At 39.6% G+C, this 17,002-nt stretch overlaps 1 protein-coding gene across 2 annotated transcripts in view; it reads left to right on the top strand.

Annotated features, from left to right (window-relative positions):
- Window positions 1–17,002, top strand: part of RYK (receptor like tyrosine kinase) — a 100,469-nt gene that overhangs the window by 36,475 nt on the left and 46,992 nt on the right. For both annotated transcript variants that reach the window (XM_059920301.1, XM_059920302.1), the window contains exons 2-5: window positions 775–896; window positions 11,770–11,869; window positions 13,615–13,749; window positions 16,930–16,983. In XM_059920301.1, coding sequence (XP_059776284.1) covers window positions 775–896; window positions 11,770–11,869; window positions 13,615–13,749; window positions 16,930–16,983 — 411 coding nt within the window. The remainder of the gene's footprint in view (window positions 1–774; window positions 897–11,769; window positions 11,870–13,614; window positions 13,750–16,929; window positions 16,984–17,002) is intronic.

Consider the following 17,002-nt stretch of genomic DNA (forward strand, 5'->3'; position numbering starts at 1 on the left):
CACAAAATTGAAAAATGTGATGTGTGTTGGAGGTTGGATGTGACCTTGGGCAAGAAAGTGGTATGGCAATGAGTGAGATTTGAAATCTCCAGCTTTCTCAGGCATCTCGATTATTTCTCTTTTTATCTGCAGTGCTAACTTGTCTAACAAGTGTTTACTGAGCATCTGCTTTGTGCAGAGGACTGTCCCAAGAATACGAGAAGTATGGTGTTCTCCACCTTGTAGTTCAGGTTGGGAAGAGGATGTGTGTCTGTGTGGCAGTGGTGTGAGTGTACCTTGGTAACATGCCCTCCAAGCAGCCAGCACGTCGTACTGACAGAAGCCAAGGTCATCTCTGGCTGGGGTCTTGAGGCCTTGGTTCACACTAATATTTTCACCCAGGGGCCTATCTCTCTTCCTAAACCCTCATCAGTTTTGTGGGGTTAAGGGGCTTTTGTTTGTAGGCATTTCTCTGAGAAGGTCTCTTTCCAAAAGGAAGTGTACCACATTGGTGGTTCTCGGAAGACAGCGTGGCTCCCAGAGTTCTGGCTCCAGCACCCCTGTGCTTAGCTGGAGGACCACTTAATTGTCCTGAGTCTCAGTTTCTTAATCCTTGTTGGCGATGATGAAATCCCGTGTTCTTCCTACTTTGTAAGGCAGCACATGTGGGATATGTTTGTGATGTGCATTTGTACATCAATGTTATTTTTATAATAATCAGTATTTGAAATACTGATGGTTAATGCTTTTGAGGGTATTATGGGCGTTTAATTTTTTTCTCTCTTTTTTTTCTAGGTCTTGATGCAGAACTTTATTATGTGAGAAATGATCTTATTAGTCACTACGCCCTATCCTTTAACCTGTTAGTACCCAGCGAGACAAATTTCCTGCACTTCACTTGGCATGCAAAGTCCAAGGTAAGAGAGCAGTCAACCAAAGATGCCAAGACAGGACCACCCAGGCCCAGAGGCTGAGGCAAGGACTGTATCTGAGGAATGGGCTGCCAACCGCACAAGGGGGTCAGTGGGTGGTGGGCTGTAGCAGTACGGGATCTTTTCAGATTTCTATTTTAAATCTTGAGCCTAGTCCTCTAGACTTTCTCAAATCCTTGAAAATGAAGGTAGTCATTATTTATGTGACTAGCTTATGGCAGAACACTTACATCTGTTCAAGCTTTTCAAATAGGGATGTAGCTCTAGCTTGAAGAGGGGACAGTTGGACCTGTTAATGACTATGCTGTTATGATGAAGTGATATGAGTGAGCAGTGGGGGAATTTGTAAGTTAGGTGTTTCAGACATGTTTGAGGTATTGGATATAGTTCTCCCATTTATGGAGAAGTGGTAAAAGTCAGGTACAGCAGACGTAAGCACCTGTGTGTAACTATGACGAACCTCTTGCCTGGTTTGCTTGTTGCTGAATTCTTCACATTTCTTCTGACTGTCTGGGCTCCTCTAACATGATAAGTTTTCTCTTAGGTCAGAGAGTGAGAGGCTGAATGTAGAGCCCACCTCCCCCGATCAACTTCAGTTTCTTTTGGCAGCATTATATGTAAGCTTCTGAGTAGGGTTTTATTTGGGAAATAAAAATAGTTTTTGCTACTAAAAACAAATAAGAATACCTTCTGTACAGTTTATCTTAAAATTATTATAAAGTGGTATTTGTTCTTATACTTGTTGCAAGTCATTTAAGTTTGATCTTTTTTGTCTATTTAGAAAACAATAATGGTTATTAGGAAAATTCAAATATTATAGAATTGTTTTAAGAACTGTTAAGACTTTGTACCTCTGTACCAAGAAGTAATCATTGTTTATAATTTGGTATACTTCAAAGCTCATTTCTTTTTCCTTTTTAAACAAAAAGGGGATTTTCTAACACATGTGTTGTACAGTGTTTTTCCCCCTACCTGATACTATGTCGTGGCATCTTTCCATTTCTCTACTTTCAGATTTAACTCAGTCTCTTTAATGGCTTTATAACATGATATCATATGGATGTACGATGTATTGTTATTTGTTAAGTGCCTCATTGACGCATGGATTTTTAATAGCATTTTACTATTTCAAACAATGTTTCCTTTCACTATTACAAATAGTTTCTTCACTTCATTTGGCAGGCAAAATCCATGGTAAAAGAATGGTAAAAACAATTGGTAGTTCATCTTTTGTTGCTGTTTCTAACTTTATTATTGATGAATATAGAAACAAAAAATATGTGTGTGTGTGAATGTTTATGAGTATGTATGTATACATACATTAAGAACATCTTAATTTGTTCAGAAATTTTTGTGTACTTTTGGCATTATTTCTGAGTAGTACATTGTGACCAGGAAGTGAAATGACTGGGTCAGAGACTGTGCATGATTAAAATTTTGATTGATATCGCCAAATTCTTTCTCCCTTCCCTCTCCCAAGATGGTACCAATAAGCCAACATTCCTTACAAAGTGAATAAGAGTGCTTATTTCAATTCACCATTTAATGCTAAATATTTTAAGTATATTTGTTTGCCAGTCAGATAAGTAAAAATGATTATATAAATATGCATATATCCACATTATTATATATACTCACATGCACATTAGAGAAACGTACACACATACACATACATGCATTAAAACATAGCTGCAGGAATGCTGTGATTAAAGTTGAGTTAGCTTGGATCCTGGGTAAAGCGTATGTGCCTTGCTGTCTAGAGCACCTCAACTGTCCAACATTATTGCCTTGGGGTATCCAAATAGGGGGGTGTTCTTTTAGGAGTGGATAGATCTCTTTAGGGTGAAATCTGCAAAAACAGAGGGAGAAAATTCATGTGAACTAAGAACATATAGTAGATGGTAACTTGAATATCCTGAAGTGCCAGCGTAAGTGATATAGGTAATTCAGAAAAGGTTCACCTGAGACATTTTAATCTGAGGTCTGTTAGTTTGAATGGGTAGGCACCTGGACTCTTCAAGGAAACAGCTAACACATTTTTCAGTATTCTTATATAACATTGTGTGACGTTATTTGGGGCAGGTAACTTTTAATTTTGATATAATTTCAAACATAGAGAAAATTATAAGAACAGTACAAAGAATTCTCAAAGAATATCCTTTACCCAAGTTCACTAATTGTTACTGGTTTGCTCCATTTACTTACTTTATCATTCATTCGCTCATTCTCCCCATCCTCATGCACACACACTTTTTTCCGTTGAACTGTGTGCAAGTGAATTGCGCGCATTGTGCCCCTTTACCCCTAAGTATATCAGTGTACATTTTCTAAGAACAGGGTTAGGAACTTAATATTAACACAATACTATTATCTAATCTACAGACTCATATTTCATCAGTTATCCCAATCATGTTCTTTATAGCCCTTTTTTCTACTGTGGCCTTTCTTTGTGTTTCTTGACTTTGACATTTAGGAACATACAGGCCAGTGGACTGTCCCTCAGTTTGAGTTGTCTGTCTGAGGTTTCCTTATGGTTAGATTCCGGAATGTCTCCTTGGTGGTAACACTACAGCATTGCTGTCCTCCACAGTGCACACGATGTCAGTTTGTCCCCTTACTGTTGATGTTAACTGTGATCACACAGTTCACCAGTTTTCTCCACTGTAAAGTTCTCTCCTTTATAATGAACAGGTAATCGTGGGGAAATAATTTGAAATTATATATTAAAATCCCATAACGCAACACCCTTTCAACCACTAATTTTTGCACCTGTGTTTAGAACTAGGTTTCACTTTTAGCCAGTGTGGTTGTTTCCTCTCACTGGAAGAGGTGATCTGCACTAGGTAGCCATTTGGTGGTAGTGCTGTAGAAGGAATTTAAACATTATGGAGTGGCAGTCTTGAATTTTAAGTTCCCTTGCAACTCTGAGATCCATCGTTTCTGTGAATCTTTCAGGCAGAGAAGCTTTTTATATTCTCCAAAAAATTGATGGTTAGTCCTTTGTTACTTTTCCTATCTTTAATGTTGATGAATATGAAAACAAATAATACATATATTTTAAAATAGTGAAAAATCTAATGAAATAGTAGAGATTCTATTCTGGTTAAGCTGCTGACTTTGAACAGGATGTGATTGTTTCTGGGACCACTTGGGAAAAAAAAATGCTGATATACCATGAGAATATTTTCTGGGCAAGTGTATGAGTAGTGACTTATGAATAAAAAGGCAGTGTAGGATGTGGCAGTTAGAATTGAACAGAATTAAACATTCTCTTATTCATTCGTTTTTAAAAATATACACTAACTTTTTTTTTTTTTTTTTTAATTTGGAGTGAGTTTCAGGGGTCTGACTGCTGATAGTGGGTGCCTGAGGAGTTTTAGGAGCCTGTCGCAAGGAGGAAGTAGGAGTGGAGGAGAGTAGATAGAAGAAGGGGCTCAGATGAATATATATGTTTGAGTGGGAAGCAGTGTTGGTGTGGGTACACGTTGGATTAGGAGGAGCCTTGGTACAGCTGTACTGTCCTTTCATGTTCTTCGCATTATCTTGTAGAGCATAATTTCCAAACTGCTTCTGTGGTGGGTATTAACTACCATCATTAGTGCACATTTGGCCTGCTCTTGCTGGTATGATAGTCCTCGTAAGGCAGAAGCTCCCTGACTTGTTGGAGGCCATCACATTTATTTACACGTCGAGGCCAGAAGCCTAGAAGGGATCCTAGACTCCTCCTTCACCTTCCCAGTCCAGATTATTCTCTCTCATAATTACACCTTAAATTCGTTTCCTATCTCTCTCGAGACTAATGCCTCATCCTTAGTTTGGGCTTTCATTGTTTCTTAACTAGATACAGAAATAGTCTTCTAACTGGTCTTGCCTCTGGACTGACCTCTTGCTGTACCCCCCGCAAACCTGCCCTAGGGCTCTTGGTTGCCACCAGAATAAAGTTCTATTTCTTAGGGAGCCTTCATGATCTCATCCCTGCCTTTTCTTTTTCTGCCTGCCCTCCTGCTAATTGTTTACTGCCATTTTTTTTGGGGGGGGGGGTGTCTGGCAGTTTCTGGAATGCCCTGTGCCCTGTTACATTGCTGCTGTTTGCTCTGCTAGAAATGCCCTTTCCCCATTCTTTACCTCATTAACTCTTTTTATCTCAAAACTTACACTTGGTGTCACCTCTTTTTCATCTTTTCTGTACCCACAGTGACCTTCTCTTTCCTCCCTCATAGCCCTTATCATACTCTAAGAATATTTTAGTAGTTGATTTTCTTCTCTGTCTCCCTCCAAGGTGCTGAGCATGTTAAGGGTAGGAACCTCTTTTTGTCCTCTGTGGCCCTTGTGCCTGGTGTAGCACCTGGTAGTTAGTTACAGGTATTCCTTAACCGACTATGGAAGAGATGCACAGGTAGAAGCCACAGGGCACAGCTCAGCAAATGGGGAACTTCTGAGCAGTTAGAGCTTTTCAAAGTTAGAATGTGCTGCTTTAGGAGTGGTGGATTCCTGTATCTAGAAGTGTGAAAACATAGGTTGGGTACACTTGACAAGCTAGTTGACAAACTAGTTGCACACCTGGGATTTTCCAGATATTTTACTCTGAATAAAGTTGTAAATTTGGAAAAATGAATGGAATTCATAGTTTGAATATATAGCTAAACTTATTTCACAGTTCATCTGTAGCAGGTGTAAGAATTTAGAGGAAAGTGCTAATCATGTTATATCTTAAAGTGTTTTATAGTAAAAAACTAAGGAATGTGTGTACGTTAAATCTAATTTCATGTTCGACCTCCATTGCAGCTCCTAATTCCAGTTTTAGGTCATGATCTCTTCAGTGATTTTAGCACAGTTGTTTAATTGAAGTTTGTCTATTTTAAAAGTTAATCTTTTGAGTATTTCATTTATGCATATGGTACGAAATGCAAAAGGCATAGGGGTATACAGTGAAAAATAAATCCCCTACACATTCCTAGAACCATCCCCAAGCAATCTAGCCACCTAGTTCGCCTTCCATTGGCAACCACTGTTACCCTGATTCTAGTCTCCCCTTCTAAAGATAGTCTGTGCATAGATAAATATCTCTGTGTGTGTGTGTGTGTGTGTGTGTGTGTATTTTTTTGAAATGGGAAAATCATGCAAGGGGCTAGGAGAGACATGTTGGAGAGTTCTTCAACTGATCATGTTGGCTCTGGGATGCAATCAGGAACTTTCAAAAGGAGGGCCATGGCTCCCAGGCTCCAACACTTTGTAGTTCTTGCTTTTTGAGAATTGCCAGAAGATGAGGTATTTGCTTCCAGAGATCTCCAGGCTTCTTGGTATTTCCCTTCACATTGTAGATATTTTAACATTAGTTTTAACACATCAAAGCTTTTGATCATAGTGTTCTCCAGTGTATACGTGATTCTGTTTTATCTTGCCAAACAGGTTGTGGTCTTCTCAGAGGCTGGAGCTGTGTCTTATTCATGACATTGTGTCACACTGCCTTAGTGAGTGGTTGGTAAATATGATGGGTTAATTGCATTTCCAGATGGGATGAGAACTCTGGTGTTGCTTCTCTTTCACAAGGCCACACACTCAAAAAAAGAAAAAAAATACTACTGGTGGCTTTAACGAATAATTAGTTTCTTCTGTATTCCAGGACATTCTCCAATATCCAGAAAAAAACATGCAACTGCATCTGTTAAGTGTCAGTAGATATTTTAGATAGCTGAAAGGCAAAAATATACCAAAATGTAGCAGAATACAGTCCCCGCTCACTCCCATCCCATAGCTGTTCTCTGGTTTCAGGAATTCATCATTGTCAGGAGGGTCTGCAGGGAACTTGTCCAGAGTTCCTACAGCAGCCCTGGGGCTCAGCCTGCTGTATCGCCTGCAGAGTGGGGTTTCTATGAGAAATGCAGCACTTCGGGTAATTTCAGAGAAATTAAAAGCCTATTTGGCTGTAGGCAAGTGTATTCACTTTAAATCTGTACTGTGTTCCAAAAGGAAGTGGCTTTACTCAGCAGCTGCCTCTTTGCAATTGCCATTTGTTTCCAAGTAAGGGAAGATTACCAAAAATGTTTATTTCTTAGCTTATTCAAATATTTATATATTCTCTAGTTTCTTTTCTGAAGTATTTTGGCTCATTCTTGTTTCTGATAAACAACTGCTGTTCAGATTTCCTTTGTTCCAGTAGATTATAAATGTTAGCTTTAGAGGAGATCTGTTTCTTCAAAGGATCATTGGCAAGTGAGATTCGATATAGATCGATACATGCCAAAATAGGAAAAAACTGGCCTTTAATAATTGGCAGTTTCTAACCCCAGAAACTGCAATTTAAAATTTTATATTCCGAAGGTTCCTGAGGGAGAAGAGAACTGCTTTGGAATGCCTTTCATGTTTAGGCAGTGCATCAAAAAGGGAGGAAGCAAAGGACAGGCATGGTGCTTTCACACTTCTTAGTGTTCCAGGCTGCTGTTGGCCAAAGGTTTGGGCTTTTCAGAAATCTTACTCAGCCCCTTCACCACCTCTCTCCGTGCCCCTGACTCTACCCAGCTCCACTCACAAGCTTACTTCTCTCCCTCCTGCCCTTCTCCGCCTCCAACCCCTGGCTGCACTGAGACTCTCCAGAGCTAGTCTTGTTCCCGCCCTCAGCACTGCAGTTAGGGCCTTTGACCCTGTTTGCCGCTGGCTTTGTCTGCTGCCCCAGGGGTTCTGGTCCCTGGCTAGCTGTGTCTCTGCTTGCAATAACTGAGACCTAGAATAAAGGAGACAGCAAGTGTGGGGAAGCATAATAAGTTTGGTTTTGAATCTGCTGCATTTGAGAGCTGTAAGATTATTAGGTAGATATGTCTAGTAGGTAATTGGGCATATGGGAGAAAATGAAGATATAGGAGAGAGAGAGATGAGTTGATGATACAAAGTCCCATCAGTGGTGAAGTGGGCTAGAGCTAGTATACTAGGAGAGAAGGGTTTATCATTTGGAGAGGAGAACAGATCTCTCCTTGGGACTGGTGTGCAAAGGTTGAGGGTTCTAACAGATCTGCCTGGAGCTGAAAAGAAAGGCAGAAAGGGGGTTCCTGTGTGCCAGCCGAAGGGGACAAGAGCATCGTCTGAGAGAAGGGAAGTGGGGAGGGCAGCAGGTGGTGAAGCTGTGGATCCCGTGAGATTTGGAGTGAGAAGACTAGGGAGAGAGGGGTGATGGGGGAAGGGATTGCTGAGCAGGATCAACGGCCTGCCCTGAACCTGGGGATCATCTTTGTGTAGGAGCAACTTTCTCTTCCAGGTGTGATTTCCCCCAGCAGTGCTGGGCAGCAGAAGTAGAGTGAGAGGTGGTCAGAGTCCTGATGGCAATACGACTGTGTCGGTAACTAGTCTTCTTTGGGGCACAGTCTGTGGGAAAGTGAAACCAGGTCACTAGCTAGGCTGGAGAGGATGGAAATAGCTTTATTGGCTTTTGCATCCCAACTATGAGCATAGCCCTTGGCTTACAAATGTGCTTCATAAATGTTGGTTGAATCAGAGTGTTGGAGACAAAGAACCGGTTTTATAGGAATCAGATGTTATGATGGGATCTTTGATAGAGTGGGATTTTTGCATTTGTTTTGGTTATGGGACAATTCTTCAGTACATAGGAATACTGAATGTTAATATTGAAGCCATCAGGAAGATGGCAGGAGACAGAGTGAGCCAAGCGCCCAGGCCTCTGCAAAGTCCCTGTGTGTCACTGATGATGATGGCGTGAGAAATAGCCGTTATGAGTAGAAGTTGGGAGCTTCAGAGTATAGGGGGTTTTGCACGCGGAAGGGGTGTGTAGGACCTAATGATCCTGAAAGAATGCTGACTCTGCTGTCTAGGCCCTGAGGGTTGAGGGTTAGGAAAGCCAGGCTGGGGGAGAAGGTGGGGAAGACACCTGTGAAGAGGCTGAGAGTATGGGAGGCTGTTCAGAATAGTGGCGTTCCCAAGATGGGGGACAAAACAGAAGGGCTGCAATATTGTTCTTGGCAGGGCATAGGAAAGCTTGTGTCAGAATCTGGGGTCAGGAGTAGGCTGGTGCTTATGGGGAAGTGCAGCAGGGCATAGGGTAGCTACTCTGGAATGACTGCTGATGCCACTGGGGTCTGCGTTTATTAGAGGGGACCTGTGCCAGACTGACAGGTGTGTCATATTAATTATTTTATTTGATCCTCATAACATGGTTGTACTAGCCTCATTTTATAAAAACTGAAACTCGGAAAAGTTAGTAGTTTACCTAATGGTCACACAGTCTCATGGTTCTAATCCAGTTCTTGCTGACTGTGCTTAATTTTTTTTTCATGCACTTGCCCTTCATGTATTGCCCTGTTTAGAGGTAGCATGGATATAGGGATATAGTCAATGCATTCTCTTAGTCAGTGAGTATTGCTGGGAAAGCCTGCTCATTCTTGGCCCAGACTTGCTAGGCTGCAGCTCTCTCGCACCCCCTGGTGGCAGTGACGGTATTTCGGCACGCTAAGATGAGAGGGAACACTTCTAGCCAAGGTGCCACTAAGTCACTGATGTGCAGCAGCAAGAACATTCCCTTTGTTATGAAAATGGCACTTACCAAATACAGCCTTTAACAATTGCTTGTATACCTATCTTAACTGTAAAGCAATACTTTAATATTTGCATACCCCCTACAGCTTTCTGGGACTTTCAAGTAGAGTGTGAAAAGAGAAACCCAGAGGGGGAGTTACAGTCATTGGATTGATCCCTTCTTATCCATGGTTTAAACACCTCCTGACCCAGTTAATACTCAGGTGTCCATCCGTTCTTTTATAATCTGGAAGGTTACTCTTTCCCTGTTTCCTTTCCTCTTTGTTAAGTCCTTTTTTGTTGGTTTTTTTCATTAGCATATAAACATGTTTGAGTATCTCCCATTGAAAAAAGAAGAAAGGCTTTTGAAATCTACCCCACCACCCACCTCCAGCCCTGCTCCCCACCTATTACCTGATTACATTCTTCCTAGTTAAGTTTCTTGAAGAATGGTTTCTTGAACCTCTTTCCTACTACTGTTTTCCTAACCCACTGCCCTTTGGCTTCTGCCAGTCCCAGCCTCCACCAAAAAGCCCTTGTGACCACTGAATGGGAGAGGGGTACCATTCTTATTGAGTCCCCAAGGGCAGGACAAAGAGTAACGTGAAATATAAGGCCTCACTGAAGGTCTTGAAGGTGGCAGCCGTTCTGAATTCCACCTGTTGCTTTGCAGTTTGAGCTCTTTCTTTCATGAACATCTCTCTAGCAACAGGACTGTATTTATTGATTGATGCTGATTGGTTCTATTAAGCAACCTATGTAGGCCAGGTATTGATAGAGAATATTGGTGTTCCCAGGACATCTTCCTAGTCACCCTTCTTCCTTTCCTGATTCTGAATCACTTGAGAAATAGATCCAGAGGTTAGATGGGCATCCAAACATAAACCTTCTCAGTGGTGAAAGCTGGACTAGAGAATGTGGCTTAGATATTCTATGAGAAATTTGTACCTTGGAATCTGCTTGTGAGGTGAGTGGGTCTGTAGAACAGACCTTCATCCACCAGTCACATGCAGGCCCTCAGAGCTTGGCTTTTATCAGATAGAGAAGACATTGGTGACTAGTCATGGTCTGTAAGTTATACATCTCAGCTCCTTGGCCCTTCATATCTATCTGCCTCTCCGGGGCTTCTCTGTCAGTGGCTGTGGTCCTCAGCAGAATTTCTGAATCCTAGATGGCACATTGTACAGGAGAGTGGTGGTACTGTTCTGAGCATGAAATAGAGGGTGGCTTACTGGATTGAATTTCTATCCAATTGAAAATTCCTAGGAACAAATGAACAAACATAACAAGACAGAAACCGAGTCATAAATACAGAGAACAAGCAGATGGTTACCAGAGTGAGAGAGGGTAGAGAGGGAGGAAAGAGAGAGGTGAGGGAGATTAAGAGGTGCAAACTTCCAGTTGCAAAATAAAAGAGTCAAGGATATGAAATTTACAGTGTGGGGAGTATAGTCAATAACTAAACAATATCTTTGTGGTGACGTATCTTAACTAGACTTATTTTGGTGATCATTTTGAAATGTATAGAAAAAAATCACTGTGTTGCATAAACGGAACTAATATAGTGTTGTAGGTCACTTATACTTCAAAACAAACAAACATACAAACAAACACATGGAAAAAGAGATCAGATTTGTGGTTACCAGAGGAGGTGGGCAGGGGGAATTGGATGAAGGCAGTGAAAAGGTACTACAAACTTCCAGTTATAAGATAAATAAGTGCTAGGGATATAATGTACAACCTTATAAATAGAATTAACACTGCTGTATGTTATATATGAACATTGTTAAGAGAGTAAATTCTAAGAGTTCTTATCACAAGGAAAAATTTTTTTCTATTTCTTTAATTTTGTATCTATATGAGACGATAGATGTTCCCTAAACTTATGGTGATAAGCATTTCATCATGTATGTAAGTCAAATCATTATGCTGTAACCCTTTTAAACTTATATAGCGATATATGTCAATTATATCTCAATAAAACTGGAAGAAAAAAATAAACACACCCCCAAGACAGTAGTAATCTAATGGGTCATGTAAGAGGTAACGCAGTCTGGTGGAGAAAAGTCTTAGAATCAGACGCAGCTGAGCTGGATTCCCACTCTAGCTACTTTGCATATATTCAACTTCCCTGGCTTGGTTTCTTCAACTGTTTAAAAAAAAAGGAACATTCCTAGCACTGTTTCTGACAATTTGGACTTTTTAAAAAATAGCTAGATTATTTGTTCTTATGAAAGGCTCATGCATTCATTAGTTAATGACCTAAATCAGTGAGGTCAAGCTGTTGGTGCCCTTTCTGTTATCACGGATCCAGTTTGTTTATTTCTCCATTTAACAGGTTGAATATAAGCTGGGATTCCAAGTAGACAATTTCGTGGCTATGGACATGCCCCAGGTCAACATTTCTGCTCAGGGGGAAGTTCCACGCACTTTATCAGGTGAGTCTCAGTGACAGAGTTTAACATACTGTTTTTAACCGTGTCCCATGTACTCTCAAAGAACAGTTAAACTACTGATAATGCAGTGTTCTACGCACACACGTAGGTATCAGATGCGTAAGTACTTTGAAAAGTAATTTTTTAAAATAGGGATTATTTGGACTGTTTAAACCACTTCCTCTTTTCCGTCTCCTCCAGAACTGTCTGCACTCAGCTCTCCTCTGTCTCCTTATATGCATTGTCGGCCCCCGGCTGGGTCCCTTTGTCTGGTCTTGTTTCTCTTCCGTTAGTTCCCACACTGCAGCCCTGGTAATCACTGACCACTCACTTCTGACCATGTGATATCCAGCCCCTTAGTGCCCCCACCCCAATCAGCTGAGCACACTGCAGACTCCCCAGCCAGTGTGCTGTGTTTACCATCTGCCCCTGCCTGCCTGTCTAAACCTTATTGCTGCGTTTGCCCCAGTGTTCCAGCACTGCCATGCTACATGTAGTTCTCAGAGCCATGCCTTTGCACATGCTGGTCTCGGTATTTCGAACCATGTTTTCATCTTTCCTGCTTGTGAATTTCTATTCATACTAAATTTTCTGCAAGACTCAGAATCTGTACTCTCCTTTTCCTGCCTCCTCTCCCTCCATTTGTTAACTCTTCTGTGTTTAACTGTTTTGAACTGATCACATTGTCTTGTAATTCTTTGTCTTTGTCTCTCCCTCTAGCCTGTGCCACCCTGAGGGCAGGAGCTGTCTTTCAGCTGTCTACCCTTGGTGCCTAGCATAACATCTGGAACAGGATAGGCGCTCAGGACATGTCTGAGTAAATCATTTAAGTGTCATATTTACACCAATTTAACTACTTTTGAGCCAGCCTTTTGAGAGAGGCTCCTGAAGATGTGAGATATAAAGAAAATGAAAAATTTTAAAACTTGACAGTATAAGCCCCAGTGTTATGGAACTTTTTTAACAGTCTTACTCACTGTTATTAGTGACATTCATTAATCTAAGCTTTAAGAAAACATGGGAAGGCTGGTTAGTTTTTATGGGCCAGTAAAGAAATTCAAAAATGCCCATATTGTTCATACGCTGATATAGATGATAGAATGATGTATTCTAAATTTGTAGAAAAAGAGTCTTAAACTGAAAGATTGGAAAAAAAAAAAAAAAAAAAAAAGGATGTGCACCAAAATCTGTTATCCCCTTGCTACATTAATTGATTAAAGCCGATTTCTGTTTAGAAAGGTTTTTTTTTTTTCTTTTTAATTCATAGTTGAGAATTTATCAGTTTCATTTACAGGTTTATTTTTAATCTCTTCATTAAGAATAATACATAATTGCATTTTGGTGGTGAATTGTCTTTCCTTTTTATCAAGTAATTTTTGTTGTTACTGTTGATTGTGACTGGTGAGGTAGTAGGGTTTGCCTTATGATTCTGTAGCTTTACTATATTATAATAAGAGAACTTATGAGACAGATTGATACATTAAAAATCATGAGCAAATTTGAAAATAATTCTCTTCCTTTATGTCTTGGTTTGTTCTTTAATGCTAACTTTTATATCTGTAATGAATGAAGTACCTAATGTCCGAAGCTGTGTAGTCTAAACATAAGTTCTCTGAAAGTTTCTGCTTAGTATGTTATGTAAATGTATTATTTTTAGTTTTATTGCAACAAAAATAAATTCTAAGTTATTCAATGGGCATTAATGTTGATTTTTAGAAAATTAAAATATTTTTTCTTTTTTTAAACAGTGTTTCGGGTCGAGCTTTCCTGTACTGGCAAAGTAGATTCTGAGGTTATGATACTAATGCAGCTCAACTTGACAGTAAATTCTTCAAAAAACTTTACAGTCTTAAATTTTAAACGAAGGAAAATGTGCTACAAAAGTAAGGAATTTATTTACCAAAGTATGTGTTTTATATAAATGTGAGAAGCTCAAAAATAGATTTTGTCACCTTTTTACAGATTTGTGATCAAATCTTGATTATAGTTGCAAGTGAGAAAAGAGAGCACTAACTGATGAAATTCCGAAATAATCACCGAGATAGCTTGTAGCCAGGAATTTCATTCAGGCCCCACTCAGTTCCTGCTTTCTCAAAATCTTTATCAGAATTGCTAAGGACGTTTTCCTTTAGGAGTGTGAAATAGCACTAGTGGCTGAAGAGGTAAAGAAATCAGGTAATTTTGATAGGGACCCCTGAGTAATGGGGTGTTAATTATGAATTACTGTTATGTAGAAACATTGCCCTGGGGCCAGAAGGACCTGCGTTAGAATTACAGCTCTGCTCTTGACAGGATATTGGAACAGGTTTCTTAACCTAAGTCTCAGTTTTTTTAATCTGTAAAATGGCATAATAACCTGTTTCAAGAGGTTGGTTGGTTGATTTTAGATTAATTGAAGCTACTAACCTGAAACTTGGAATACCATATGTGGGTACTTAATACATGTTGGTAGTTTTTGAATAATCTGTTACTCAAGAAATTACAGTGGATATGAAAGAGCTCCAGCATACTAGGTCATAGATCAAAGAATTTTAGAATTCTCCTTAAAGGTTATCTAGTCCAACCCGCTCACTTTAAGTTGCAGAGAGATTAAAGTGACCTGAATTTACAAAGTCACATTGGTAGAGCTGGTTAGTATCTAAGGTAGGGGGAAAAAAAAGCTAAAGAAAACCCGCTAAACTTGCTGAGTGCCTGCTGTGTTCCAAGTGCTTTACACACATTAAACCCATTTAATGCTTATGGCAGCCCTAGGCAGTAGATTCTCTCCTTATCTCCATTTTCTGAGGAGGAAGCTGAGGCTCAGAGAATCCAACCAACTTGCCAAGGCCGGACAGCTCAGTGGTGGAGCTAGGTTGCAAACCCGTGCTCTTGCTTTTTTGGCTTCTTTGGCAAACTGTTTCTTAACACATTTCCTAGTCAAAGTTAGTGCTGAGTGTTATGAGAACGCCTGAGGCCAGCACATGAGTTATAATGGCTAATGTCCAGGTAACATGCCAGTAAAAAAGCTGTACTGCATTAGAACGGGCATTTTTTAAGCTCTAATTTAATCTTTTAATTAGAGTAAATATAAAGTAAACAGTTACTCTCCATGTGTATTTTTCCCAGTTTTATTGAAATATACTTGACATACATCACTGTATAAGTTTAAGGTGTACAGCATAATGGTTTGATTTACATACATTGTGAAATGATTATCATAATAAATTTACTTAGCATCCATCATTTCATATGGATACAATAGAAAGAGAGAGCAAAAAAATAAAAAAATTTTTTCCTTGTGATGAGACCTCTTAGGATTTACTTTCTTAACAACTCTCACATATATCATACAGTTAGCGTATTGTGTTAAATAACATATAATGTACACCGTGCTGTACGTTATATCCCTAGTGTTTATCTTATAACTGGAAGTTTGTGCCTTTTGACTACCTCCTCCAGTTCCTCCTCCCTCCTGCCTCTGATAATAACAAATCTGATCTCTTTTCTTATGATTTAAAAAAAATTTTTAATTCTTTAGATTCTGTATACATATAAGTGAGATCATAGAATATCTCATAGTCTTTCTCTGTCTGACTTATTTCACTTAGCGTTAAGACCCTCAAAGTCTATCCATGTTGTTGCAAATGGCAGGATTTCCTTATTTTTTATGGCTAAATGGTATTCCGTTATGTGTGTGGTGTGTGTGTGTGTGCATGCACGTGTATTTTCACCACTTCTTTATCCAAAATGGACATTTTTAGTCTACCGCCACACCACCCTGAATGTGCGATCTCGTCAGAATGGACATTTTTAAAATGAAAAGTTAGTCCCTTGTTAGCTTTGGTGTTTTGATACATTTGTCAGTTCTTGCATATCCAGTTATACCTTCATGTAATTTTAAAGCCAAAGAAGAGTTTAGAGACTCTAGTTCAACCTAGTCGTTATATAATATGAGGAGACTGGGACCTGGAGTGGTCACCTAAGCTTGCATAGGCAGTCAGTGAGGAATGCAGAACAGGTGGCTCCTGGCTCCTAGGGAGGTGGCGCTGCCTATACCACGGCGCTTCATCTGTTAGTGCTTAAAGGCAGAATGTTGGACAAGTGTGGTGGGGGTCTGTGGAGCCCACTAAGGTTAATGATCAGCCGATATTCAGAATAATCCCATACCTTCTCCATTTTCTTTAATATGTACATGAAAATTAGCAGTTGATGTAATTTTCTATTCTGTTTTAGAATTAAGTTTAATATAGTACCACCCTTTTTATTTGGTGGTCATACTTCTGGCCACCCTAATCATCCGGTTTACATTCATGACTCTTTAATATGTGATCCTAATATATTTATATGGCTTTCCAGCTTACTACATTTTGAAAACTGTCTGCCACAGAAAGCATACATGTACTGTATAGAATGTTAATGGGTGTTACTGGGAAGAAAATTTTCCTTTATGAGGGTGTAAATTATTGGATCAGACAGGTTTTGTTACTCTCAAACTCCTTAGAGCCTTTGCACTCTGCTAATGTGCACTGTGAACCTCCACAGAGGTTATAGTATGTAGCTTTCCTCAGACTTCTTGACCACAGAAACCCTTTTTCATTGAGCATCTATCTGTAAGTAATACCCATTGGCTAATATAGGCATAGACTGTTGATTGATGAATATAGTGATGATTATCAGAATAGTAATGTAGCATTTATTATATATATATTTTTTAACATCTTTATTGGAGTATAATTGCTTTACAATGTTGTGTTAGTTTCTTCTGTATAACACACTGAATCAGCTATATGTATACGTACATCTCCATATCCCCTCCCTCTTGCATCTCCCTCCCACCCTCCCTATCCCACCTCGCTAGGTGGTCACAAAGCACTGATCTGATCTCCCTGCGCTATGCAGCTTCTTCCCACTAGCTATGTATATATTTATTATCTTGCAACAAATACCTTGTTACCTAGTTCAGGGACTTCTGTTAGAACATAAAGCTATGTTAGAAAAAACTCAGAAAATATTATTTGGTATTTAAGGATTTTCATGGAAAAGAAAGAATTTCTAAAGCATCTTTTATCTCCTTTTTAATTCAGAACTTGAAGAAGTAAAAACTTCATCCTTGGACAAAAACACTAGCAGAACTATTTGTAAGTGTTACTGTATTAT

Source organism: Balaenoptera ricei, chromosome 4 (genome assembly GCF_028023285.1).
Source record: "Balaenoptera ricei isolate mBalRic1 chromosome 4, mBalRic1.hap2, whole genome shotgun sequence".
Lineage (NCBI taxonomy): Eukaryota > Metazoa > Chordata > Mammalia > Artiodactyla > Balaenopteridae > Balaenoptera > Balaenoptera ricei.